Source organism: Macaca mulatta, chromosome 3 (assembly GCF_049350105.2).
Source record: "Macaca mulatta isolate MMU2019108-1 chromosome 3, T2T-MMU8v2.0, whole genome shotgun sequence".
Taxonomy (NCBI): domain Eukaryota; kingdom Metazoa; phylum Chordata; class Mammalia; order Primates; family Cercopithecidae; genus Macaca; species Macaca mulatta.
In genome coordinates, this window is record NC_133408.1 from 173,695,114 (window position 1) to 173,707,800 (window position 12,687).

Consider the following 12,687-nt stretch of genomic DNA (forward strand, 5'->3'; position numbering starts at 1 on the left):
ACGTTAGAGAAGAGATGCAATGTCATACATCTAAGCTTCAGCAGATCAAGTTAGTAAACATCTAGAATGATACCAAGGCTGGCAATAATTTAAAATCTGCATTGCTACATTCCCTTCCTCCTCACCCATCAGTTCCCTTGAACAACATTCTTTTTTTTTTTTTCATGTTTGCCGTGTTATTTTTACTTATTACGATCTTGTTCCACAGAGGAGAACTTAGCCTTACATATTATAAGCCTGGATTGTCTATCCAAGCCGTTTTCTGGACTTAGCAAAGTTTAGGAATGGATACAGTGCTGAAAGGTCATAAGTGCAGACACTACACACTATAGCAAGACATTGGCTCTCTACCCTATAAGGTGAATGACCTTCTGAGTTAGTGATGCCTCACCAATTCCCATGTTCCCTAAGTCCAGAGCGCCTCTTTCTTCCAAAGGACTCTCTGAAAAAGAGAAGGATTTTCATACAGAAAAGCCAAACATATCAGAAATTGAATAAGGATGGATGGAATTATTTTGTAAGTCTACTGTTGCTGTAATAAATCAAAGACCTAACCTGAAAAAATCACTTGCTAAAGAAGAATAATGATTTCTTATGTTTCTTGCTTATATTAAGTTTTATACGTTGTTATTCTAAGTGTTTCACCTACATTAATTCATTTAACCCCATGATATAGATACTATTACCCTCACTTTACAAAATAAAAGAATAAGGCAGAGAAAATTTGAATAATTAGCTCTTGGTCACATAAAGGAAATGTTGGAGCCAGGACTTAAAGCCAAACTTTGAGGCTCCAGAGAGCTAAGAAAACCTTTGAATGAGATTACCAAATTGTTGGTTGGTAATCTTTGAGAAATTGTGGGGAAATGGGGATACAATAGAAGTTTAGAGATAAACAAATGTTTTTTATTTTTGTTCAGCATTTCTTTGAAGAAAATGTCTAAGTGGTGCTAAATATTTTAATAAATTGGTTTGGAAATATATAGAAGGTAGCTTTATCAAATTTTCCAGAAAGACCTTTTTAGGACTTTTAGTTGGCCATAAGCTATATATGAGCTGAAGTGGAATATAGCACACTACCACTTCCACCTCCCAGAATTTAGGGAAGTGTAAAGCATCATGGCATCTAGAAAAAGGGAACTGATCATTCTGTCTAGACTGGTCAGCCCTTTCTGTAGTATTTATTCTGTTTTGTCCTGAGTCCTACATTTCAAGGGAAATAGAGGAAAATTCGAATGTTTTGGTAGGTAAATTTTGAGATTATAAAATGATTTAATTCAATCATTAGAAGAAGGGGTAAAGAACTGTGGACATTCCACCTACAAAAGGGAAGACTTCAGGGAAGCCAAAAGAGGTATCTTCAATACTTGTAGTACTGACACATGTGGGATTGCAAAGTTAGGTAAAATTAGAGCCAATGATTAGAAGTTAATGGAGGCAGATATTGGCTTGATGTAAGATGGTCAAATCTTTCGGAGATGGAACAGGCTGCCTCGAAAGGTATTAAGTTTCCCTTCACCAGCATTTGTGTAAGTGTGCAACCAGAATGTGGACAGCCACTTGAAGGTGCACAGAAGACGGAGGCACAGAGCAGGTGGTTGGGCCACATGATAGTGGAGGCCTCTTCCAGCTCTGAGGTTCTCTTTCTGTAGGTTGGTGCAAAAGTAATTAGGGTTTTTGCCATTGAAAGTAACGGCAAAAGCCTCAATTACTTTTGCACCAACCTAAATATTATTCTATGAGTTGATTCAAGATAAGCCACTGAGCTTCTATGTGTAATCAAATATAGAAACAGTCTATCATGTCTTGGACTTCTAATGCTGCCAACACTAGTGTTACCCAAACTAGTAAAAACAAAAAGATGAACAGCAAAATAATGTCATTTCAAAAAAATCTGTAGGCATCTAATGAAATGACTGGTGTTTTATCCTTACCTTTCAGTGCTTTCTCCTGCTCAAGACAGCCACACGAACACGGATCTCCCCCCAGTGTCAGAGCAGATCATGCAGACTCTCAGTGAACTTGCCAAATCGTTCCAGGATATGGCTGACCGCTGCTTGCTGGTCTTACATCTGGAAGTGAGGTATGATACAGCCAAGCCCAGGACCTTGCAATTTGAATGCACTGTGGTTCATAAATCACTTACTTATTTCCAGGGAGTATCACCATAATTTCTGGCTCATATTATTGATGTTATCCCTTTTTACGCTGAAAGTTATTTTTAGCCATATTCAGTGACTGTTTGAGGGCATGGTGTATTTTGAGTGTGGTAATTCAGAGCTGGCATGGTCTATGAAATCAGGTCACCTGGATTGAAATGTCACTATCAGCTGGCTAGGCGATTGTTGGCCAGTTAATTAACTTTACAAACCACGGTTTCCTTATTTTAAAAATGGAAACAGTAGTTTCTAACTTATAGAGATTTTATAAATGGAATAATAATTAGCACAATGCCAGACACAAAGTAAGTGCTCAAAATATGGTAGCTTTGCTATTGTGGTGACTTTATTGTAATTCATATTTTTACTAAAGTGCTCTGCTAGTCAAGAAGGGAGTCACGCTGGAAAAAGTAGACGGAAAGAAGTAAAAGAATTATACTAATACATTTTAGTTAACCCAGTATATGTAAAACAGCATTTCAATAGGCAATCAACAGAACTGACTGAGGTATTCAGCATTTTCCTTTGCGCTAAGCTTTTGAAAGTGCCCATTTATACTTACAGCACATCACAATGTGGACTGGCCACATTTTAAGTGCCTGGTAGCTACATGTACCCAGTACTAGCATACTGGGCAGTTGCCAAGAGTGGCTGGGGCTGACTAGGAATGGGATTTTTTTTCTTTAAGATGAAATGGTCAAAAGAAATGTGACAAAGTAACAAGAATGATCCATCTGTGCAAAGACCCGGAGGAAGAGTGTTTCAGACAGAGGGAGGTACACTAACAAAGGTCTTGAGACAAAAATCAAGCTTGGTTTTTGTCTCAAGAGCAGAGAGGAGGCTGATATGCTTGTAGGCTGATGAACAAGCTGGGTGGGGAGGACTGAAAAAATAAGGCACAGGAGACAGGCTAGAGCCCAGTCCTGTGGAGTCATGAAGCCTGACACATTACAGGGTCTTACAGACCAAGTGAATCATTCAGATGTCACAGAAGCCATGGAAGGGTTTTAAGAAAGGGAGAGATACCAATTAATTAACATTTTTTAAAGGTCACTCTGGCTGTTGTATGGAAAAGGGATTGCAGGGAAAAATACGAATGGAAGCAGGGTGACCAGTTGAGACCAGCTCTGAGCATCAAGGTGACAGAGGTGGAGGTATGAGAAGTGTAGGATTTGGGACACATGCTGAAGGTAGAGCTAATGAAGTTTGTTGATAGATTGTATTGGAAACAGGGGCTGGTGCAATGAGAGGAAAGACTCAAGGAAAACCACTAGTTTGGGGCCAGAGCAACTGTGTGGATGCTGGTGCCATTAACTGAGGGGAGAAAGACTGAGAGAGGAGAAGGGTTGAGGAGAATGGCGGCAATCAAGCCTGCCATGTAGAGATGTTCAGTTTGAGATGCTTATTAAACAACTAGGTAGCAATGTCCAAACATCAGGACCAGAAAGTGCATGGTGTGGTAACACATTCTGTTCTGTATTGCTTTGGAACATGATTAACATTGATAGACTATTTTTCTTTTCATTTGAAGTCTTTACTAGATTTAGGGTTTAAAAATGTAAATAGGACTTTGTTTGATAGGTGACCCTTGGGAATATGTTTGGACTCCAGTTAGAACTTGAATTTATTTCCATGGTGACTCCTTGTGTGTGCTACTTGCTTTTTATCCTTCTTCATTACCATTGCCCAGTGAGTTACCTCCTTATTGCTTGTGAGAGCCTTGTGAGTGGAACAAGAAAAGTTAACATTGCAGATTTAGAATCTGCTACTCAGCTTTATTCCTGATGTTATTTCTCACATTAATCTGTCCAGAAATAAAGCTCTTTCTATATATTTTCTGATTTGTTTTACAATAATTTACAGATTTGGTATCTCTTTATTTACAAGTGGACAGTGAAATAAATCAGGTGTCTTCTGTGAATAAATATATGCAATAGATGGAAGGAAATGAAAAACACAAAGTAATATTCTAGTGCTGCTGTTACCTGAGTTACAAAGGAAAACAAGGGAATACCAAATTAGTTACTATCACAACTCCTGGTATTTATACTATTGATTGTGTGCTTATATGTGTTCTACATTCAGAATTGTCTACTTATGTGTAGTTAATTCCAAGTGGGATATTTGTAACACATTTGAGTAAGATCTTTTAAGTCCTTAACCCCTATTTCTGCCCTTTTGATACATCTTGGCAATACTCTTCTTAATACTGAACATGCTTTAGTCATTAATTTACAAGAAACTATACAGTGCTATAACACCGGTTGCTGTATCTTCTTCAACATTAGTCTAAAAACAGAAAAACGTCATTTTTAATAATGAATATTTTAAAAGACTGAATTTTAGAGCCCTGGATGTAGAATTATCTTTCCTTGAATTTAACTCAGAACACAAAACATGGGATTTTTTAAAATTAAATTTCCCCACTTCCTTGTATAACATGGTTCCAACACTCAGGTTGCTTTCTTGTAAGTGTGCTTCATTTCGTCTTTGTTCCTTTTAAAGTAAGGTACATACAACTAGCAGAATATGCCACATAAGGCTCGGATAGTGAATGTAGACACACTTACTGTGTCCCGGTCATGTTAACAATTTTTTTCAGTTTGCACAGTGATGATACAAAATGAGTAAGACAGATTTCATGCCACTCTAGTATAATAACGCTAGAATAGAGCTGTCTGCTAAGTGCTCTGGGGGCATGACTGTGGAAGAGACCATCAAACAGCTCTTCCAGGTGTGGCTTATTCATTGTGATGGCTGGCCCCGAAACCTAATATCGTGCTGTATATTAGGTGCTCAGTAAAAATGTGATTAAGAATTAGCTGGTTGGAAACCAAACCCAGATACAGTAAGTGCTACTTTACCAAACAAAACCTGTTGTCTTTAAAGAAACGAATTGGTTTGCAGTTTCTGTTTTTACACAGTAGTCCACTTGTAAGTCCACTGAATTATCTTAAGAGGTACAGAGGCTGTGTGGCCAACATCATTCTCATCAACTAATATTTGTTTTGTTCCCATCCTGCTGTAAAAAAGGAATTAGAGCTTAGGCCCAGTTGTCCAGCAGCTGGTGTGGTGAAAAAGTGGCTGATTAGCTCCTGTCTCTGGCACTTTTAGCCAAGAAATCACTGAGATAAGAGTACAGATAGAAGAAAAAAATTCATGGAAAAAAGTAATGAGATATGCCAGCAAAAAGTCCAGAACAACTTCAGATGCCAAAAACTGGTCTTGTTCCCCAAAATATCTTTATATCCATAGCACATATTTTTCTTTGACATTATTAAAGTTCAAACCAAAAAACTGTTTTCAAATCCCACGCAGTCTGTGTTGAATGATCCATCTAAGGAGTGTTTGACATTTTACCTGTGTCATTGTGGTTCACATTTTAACCACCAGGCAGCCCCTTTCCACAGTACAAAGCATAAAGCAAATGGTACCCCCAAGAGACGAAAGACATGGTGAGCCCATTAAAAACTGTTGAGGTTTGTTTTTTCTATTTGAACTTTAGAAGAAGAAAATTAAGTTGCCATTTGAGTCCAAGATGCCAAGAATGTCACCTTTATCAGCTGATTTTTCTCACCATCAGGAGGGCTCTAAGTAGGTTCAACAGCAACTGTCTATCACTGTTGGGATCCTAAGTGTGCACTCTCTGAAAATCATCCACCCCACTGTGTAATCAGCAGTGTTTGCAGAATACATTAATGTCAAAGTCATACTAAGGTCAGCAACAACAGGCCAGAATTTAAATTTAAAAAAATACTTGATTTGAATTTGGCATTAGCTGATGACTATTTTAATTTCTTTCTTTTTTTTTAATCTCTAATCACTTGGGAAGAAGATAATACCTTAAAGAAAGGTTGTATGTCTTCTCTCCCAATAGCTTCAGGATCTCATAAGCACTCACCTCCAGTTCCTAAGAATTTCCTAACTAGTCGCTCTACTTCCAGTTGCTTCCATTCTCTGCTATTAATCCACTCGTATACTGTGCCAGAGTGATCTTGCCAAAGCTTAGGTCTGATTATATTATTCACCTCTTAAAATCCTCCTAAGGCTCCCTGTGGCTTCTAGGATAAAGGCCTGATTCCCTACATGGCCTTCAGAGCCTTGCTGACCTGGCCCGTGCCCATCTCCCCAAGCTCGTGGCATGCCTGTAATGTCGGATCTGTGTGCATCTGAAAAGAACTACTCACCAGTCCTCAGACCATCCTGCATTTATAGTCTCATGCTATTTTACATGGTCTTCTCATTGCCTGGAGTCATAATATCTGTCATTTACTTTAAAAATACTTTAGCGTAGATGCTTTAATTTTATTCAACTTCTTTGAAAATAAAGTTAAAAATAAAATTTAAACTTTATTTAAATTTCAACCACAGTAGCAATCATTGCCCTAGTCATGAATCCCATTCCAGAGTTGGTCAACTTTCATTCTGTCAGAAAGATCACGTTCCAGAGGAGGCTGCAACCAGTGCCATTACTGGTGTTCTTATCAAAATTATACATTTGTGCCAATTAGTACATGAATGTCAGAATGAGTTTTTATTGGTGAAATTAGTTATTAGTTAACTAGTAACTGTTAAGATAAGCATCTATCAGTAAAAATGAGCAGTAGTCAAGATATTTGGATTCTCTTGGATGAACTGCTTTTAAGAATATAACACATCCCATATAAAAGTTAGCTTAAAATGGATCATTCAACTAAATGTAAAATCTAAAACTCTAAAACTTCTAGAAGAAAACATAGGAAAAAATTTTTATCATTTTATTTAGGCAGAGATTTCTGAAATATGACACTGAAAGTACCATCCAAAAAGAAAAAAGTTATAAGTTGAACTTCATCAAAATTAAAACCATTTTTGATAGACATTGTCAAGATTAAAATACAAGCAAAAGACCAGGAGAAAATATTTGCAAAATGCGTATCTGATAAAGGACTTGTATCCAGAATATATAATGAACTCTCAAAACTTAAGAAAACAAAAAACCCAATTTTTAAAACAGGGCAAATGATTTGAACAGATATTTCATCAAAAATATATGTACAGAAAATAAGGACATGAGAATATGCTCAACATCATTCGTCATTAGGAAAATGCAAATTAAAACCACAGTGAGATACTGCTCTACATCTATTGGGATGACCAAAAATTTTTCTTTAAAACTGACAACACCAAGTACTGATGAGGATGTGGAACAACTGGAACTTTTGTATACTGCCAGTAAGAAAGCAAAATGGCACAGCTCCTTTGGAAAGCAATTTGGTAGTTTCTTACAAAAGTAAACATACGCTTACCATATGATCCAGCAGTCTCACTTCTAGGTATTTATCCAAGAGAAATAAATGCAAAGTTATATGCACACAAAAATGTGTACATGAAGTAGCTTTATCCACAACCACCTAAATCTGGAAAGAATCTAAATATCAGTGGGTGAATAGATAATCTGTGGGACATCCAATTCAGTGGAAGGCTACCCAGCAAAAAAAAGTAATGAACAACATAGATGAATCTCAAATGCTTTGTGCTAAGTGAAAAAGCCAAACTCAAAAGGCTACATACTGTATGATTCCATTTATATGGCATCCTGGAAAAGACAACTGTAGAGGCAGAAAAATAGATCAGTGGTTGCCAAAGGTTTGGGGGTTGAGTAGGGATTGACTATAAAGGGACACAGAGAATTTTGGAGATGTTTGTGTTCTATAATTTGGTTCTGGTGGTGGTTATACAATTTTACATGTTTGTTAAAACTAATAGAACTGTACACTAGAAGGGGGGAGTTTTACTGTTTGTAAATTATTTCTCAATAAACCTGACTATAAGTAAAGAAAGATGACAGGCAAAGCATGGTCGCATCATTAGAGATAATAATGCCCTAGGCTTTTGCAGCCATTCATTTAGGAATATTTCTTATTACTTGATGCCAATTGTAAAGGTAACAGAACATGGACCCTGGATTATGTCATCATGTCTTACCTCCAGTGAACCTTCCATGCAAGGTCAGACAGAGCACCTAAAATGACAGTTAGGACTAGACTGGGCTTACAAAACAGCCTGTCTGAACTCTGCCTGCCAAGGGATACTGTTGGTTTGGGTTGTTTTGTTTTGTTTTGTTTCTAGGGTGGGGGATTCAAAATAAATACCTGCATGTAGGGCAGAATTTGGACTGAAACACACTCTGATTACAACTTTAAAAGGCTGTGTTGGTGCAGCCAATCCATACCCACCTCAGACTTCTTCAGCAGCTACTAATATCTGCCAAAAAGAACCTGAGAATTGTGTGTGACCAGACTGACACAGGCCATTTTCACACAGAAATGCCCTCCTTCCTCAAGCTGTCAGATAGATTCTGTGAGACTCAAACATCACCTTCCGTCAGGACCCTTTCCTGATACCCTGTGGCACGTTTCCATGGCACACTGTGTAGATGTGCTTGGAGTGAGGTGCTGTTCTCTCTTAGTCATTTTCTTAATCTGCCCCACTAGGCTGTGGGTCTTTAAGGATATAAACTGTCTTATATTTCCAGGGCCTAGCACAATTTCTTACAAATTCATAGAGGTTACGTACGTGATTTACTTAACTAATACGTTATCATTAATAAATATAAGACTAGTGATGACAGCCAATACTTACTATGCACGCCATTTGTGCCAGACACTGCTATACATAACACTTAATATGTAGTAGTAGTGTAATCACAGCACCCTATGAGGCAGCTGTTGTTTTTACCCCCATTTAATGGATGAGGAAACCGAGGGATAGAGAAATAAAGTAACTTGCCTAAAGTTATATAGCTGGTGACTGAAGCCAATGTAGTCTCCTTACACTTTTAAGATCTGTAAACTCTGCCTCTCATCTTCATTGCAACAGTATCTGTTGAAAATTACAATGCTTTTCACACTATGCCTACAACCCTGGCATTGAAAAGAATTTTAGAACTCCTTACCAACACTGTATGGATTAAACAAGCAATGATCATAGCAGCCAGCTTGCCCCAGATCACTCAGTTGTTCTATAGAATAACTAAGATGGCTTTCTGGTTAAAAGAGGGGAGGGTGTTTACATTAAAACATACAAGGCCACAGCTGCTTCATATTAAGTGTAGAGCAAAATGTCTGGCACAAATAGAGTACAGAGTTAAGCGTTGGCTATCATCGCTAGTCTTACATTTATTAATGATAATTTAGTAGTTATTTTGGTGCTGTGTACCAAGATCACTGCCCTCCCTGGAAAGATTTATTAGTAACTGCTCTCCCCATCTCTCTCTTTTTCAGGGTTCACTGTTTCCACTATCTCATCCCTCTTGCAAAGGAGGGGAACTATGCCATTGTGGCTAATGTGGAAAGTATGGATTATGACCCCCTGGTGGTCAAGCTCAACAAAGATATCAGCGCCATTGAAGAGGCCATGAGTGCCAGCCTTCAGCAGCACAAGTTCCAGTATATCTTTGAAGGTCAGGCCCTGCTTCTGTCTCCGGGAGTTGGGGAGGAAGAAAGGACAAAGGTTTTCCTGGTTTTCTGTATTACTGAAGTTGAAGACTTGTAGAAAAGAGTTGTTTGTTTGCTTGCTTGTTTGAACTAAATCTGCAATACCTAGCCTCTTTGTGTGTGACTAGGTAGACAACAATATGGCCACCATCTGCTCCTGGTTGATAAGGAGATTTAATCCAAGATAAGGCAGATGGCTGCCTCCCTGACATGCCACTCATGAGATTTGAGAGAATGTGCAGACTGGGCCACAAATTAACTCAAGAGGAGCTTATGAAAGAAAAAAAAAAAGCACACATACACAATGAGGAGAGAATCCTGAAAGATCACTCATTGGCTAAAATTATCACTGGAACGGGAAGTTTTCTCACAGAATGTTATAATCATCTGGAAAGAACAGAAGCCTCTGATTAGCAGCAATTTTTAGGAAGGATATGTCCATAAATGCCTCCAAGGGGGCAGGCAAGGAAGGGTGTGAGAGACAGGAAGTACCATCTAAAGACATTATGCTTCACAATTTTGAAAAAATGTGATGGCACCCAAATAATTTTTCATGATGAATTTCACCCGGAGGACCCCTGTTAGGATTTCACATTATGTTCCCTTGGTCCATGTTTTGGTTTGTTTATGTGAAAACTTGTATCTGTGTTCTCTCACAGAATTAAACTAGTATTTTTTAAAACAACTAAGAAGGTACATTGTCCAAAGGATTGTGGCAAACTGACAATACATGGCCAATGTTTGCTTTATGAAAGTTATATTCCTGCAAATTTGGACCCCCCCAAAATCCAGTCCTTAAATATATATGGAGTTATAAAGAGATGTGTTCTCTTGGGGTATATCTCTCAAAGACTTGAGCCAAAAAGTGTAAGTGATTAAAGGGTTAGCTGTCAGTTAACCCCATGGCACTATGAGTTTGGCGGCACCTGGAATATTCTGCAGCTTTGAGCTGCAGTGCCTACCTGAGAATTCACTTTTCTGTTATTACACTGAGTTTCCTCTTTGCTCTTGACTGTGGCTCTTCCCAGCCCCTGCATATCAACATTTGTTTTATTCCTATGACAAAATGCATTTAATGTATTTATTATAATGTATTATTATTTCTTATTCTCTACAAACAGCATACCCCTTCATTACCCAGACTTGCAGACCATGTTATATTGTGGCAGGGAAAAAAAAAAACTGTACCTAAAGTTATGGACGTGAGAGAATGACACCAAAACTTGGCCTACAGAGATTTTTCATATAAATAAGTTGTCTAGCTTTAAATGTAGAATCTGCAGTTGTGTTTTTCTTTGAATAAAAACTTTTCTTCACATTCAAATAGTAGCACGTACAAGTTTGTGGTCTTGAAGCAATGTTGTGTGAGTGTAGCTGAAGTAAGACCTGAATGCATCTCCTCCCTCATTTCTACTTTCACTTTAATCAAGGGAAAACTCATTTTGAAGACATGGGGAGCCATGGACCTAAAGATAAGCCCTGCTCTCTGATCTAAACCTCAGAGTCTCGGGGAAGGGACTAGACTTCAGAACAGGAAAACAACCAATAGCAAATGGCTTGCGACTAGTCAGACCAGCTTTACGGTTCCGAGGAAAATGTCCTGCTAGCATCCAAGAATAAGAAAGAAGGAAGAAACGTTTACTGAATTCCATTTAGAATTAAAATCCAGCTTTTAAAAATAGTAACCCATATGTGCCTCACGTTGTTCTGAACCAGCGTTTCTCAACTTAATTACATGGGGTATCCTGAGGAGGACTTGTTAGTTTGCTGATGTCCTGAGCTGTCCTTTGCTACATTTCACAGACCACAAAACGACCCTCCAGATGTAAGAACAAACCACTTAGGGGGCCTCAAAATGTCCAAAGATGTCTCACGGGAAGTCAACAGTTAATGTATTATCTGCTTTGCCTTCACCCTTTGTTTCTAATTACATTTTCTCCAATTACTACTTTAGAAATACACCCATTGCCATTTTTAAGTTGTATTAGCATTATTGCCAATAACCCAGTTTTCTTATTGATTTATTTTTCACTTGACAGTGTTGAAATATATTAACATTATTGCCAAGGCCCAGTTTCCTGTTGATTTTATTTATGTAGCTTCCCAGTCAACTTTTGAGCCAAAAGTGTCCTCCTCTACTTTTCAGGAGGAAGGAGAGGCCAAACAGGTCATTTTATATGCCTGTGTTCTTCTCTGCTTCCCAATCGTCTGTAAAGAAAAGCAGGATTTCCCGTGCACTTCAACGGTTTGTGATAAGCTGGCCTCTTCTCTGAGGCCTTGGCATGGTGGCAGTAGGTGTACATGGCAATGCTGGACATGGGACTGTTACCAGGCTTGGCCGCCAACATGAAGTCCACCCGTTTGTAACTACTAGGGCGATGTAGAAATACCCTAAAATTATTGTCAGATCAGCAGATGCAACCATCAGAGGTAGATTTTCTTTGGTCATTTAAATGTAGGATTAGAAGACAGCAATTCTGTGTGCAGGTTTCTGTAGGAATGCCTCTAATCTGTCTTCCATTTTCTTTGCCCCACACTGTGCTGACCCCTCAGGCCTGGGCCACCTGATCTCCTGCATCCTCATTAATGGTGCCCAGTACTTCAGGCGCATCAGTGAGTCTGGCATCAAGAAAATGTGTAGGAACATTTTTGTTCTTCAGCAGAATTTGACCAACATCACCATGTCACGGGAGGCAGACCTGGACTTCGCAAGGTAGGAGGGAAAACTGGGCTTAGTTTCTCGTGCCAAAGCCAAGACCTCATTGCCTGCAAAGTCATTTTTAAAAATGGACTCTTGATGCAGAAAAAGCTTAGTTTAAAAAAAGAAAGAAAGAAGCACAGGTAGGTGTTTTTAGGTCCTATAGAGAAGGTAATTTCACAGAATTCTGTTGAATTTTGTTACTTTGGCAGGTAGTTTTTCCTGATGTCTAACTGAAGTTGTTCTTATTACAATGCTTGAATAACGTTTTTTTCTGCGTATAAAAGTATACATGCTTAAAAATACATAAGATAAAATACAAAGAAGAATATAAACCTTTGATCCAGAGGCT

The 12,687-nt window shown here is 38.4% G+C and overlaps 1 protein-coding gene across 3 annotated transcripts in view; it reads left to right on the forward strand.

The window, feature by feature from the left end:
- The window catches only part of EXOC4 (exocyst complex component 4), an 815,224-nt gene that overhangs the window by 743,723 nt on the left and 58,814 nt on the right, over positions 1-12,687 (forward strand). For all 3 annotated transcript variants that reach the window (XM_015134944.3, XM_015134942.3, XM_077997361.1), the window contains 3 exons: positions 1,942-2,083; positions 9,425-9,603; positions 12,191-12,350. In XM_015134944.3, the coding sequence (XP_014990430.1) occupies positions 1,942-2,083; positions 9,425-9,603; positions 12,191-12,350 (481 nt within the window). The remainder of the gene's footprint in view (positions 1-1,941; positions 2,084-9,424; positions 9,604-12,190; positions 12,351-12,687) is intronic.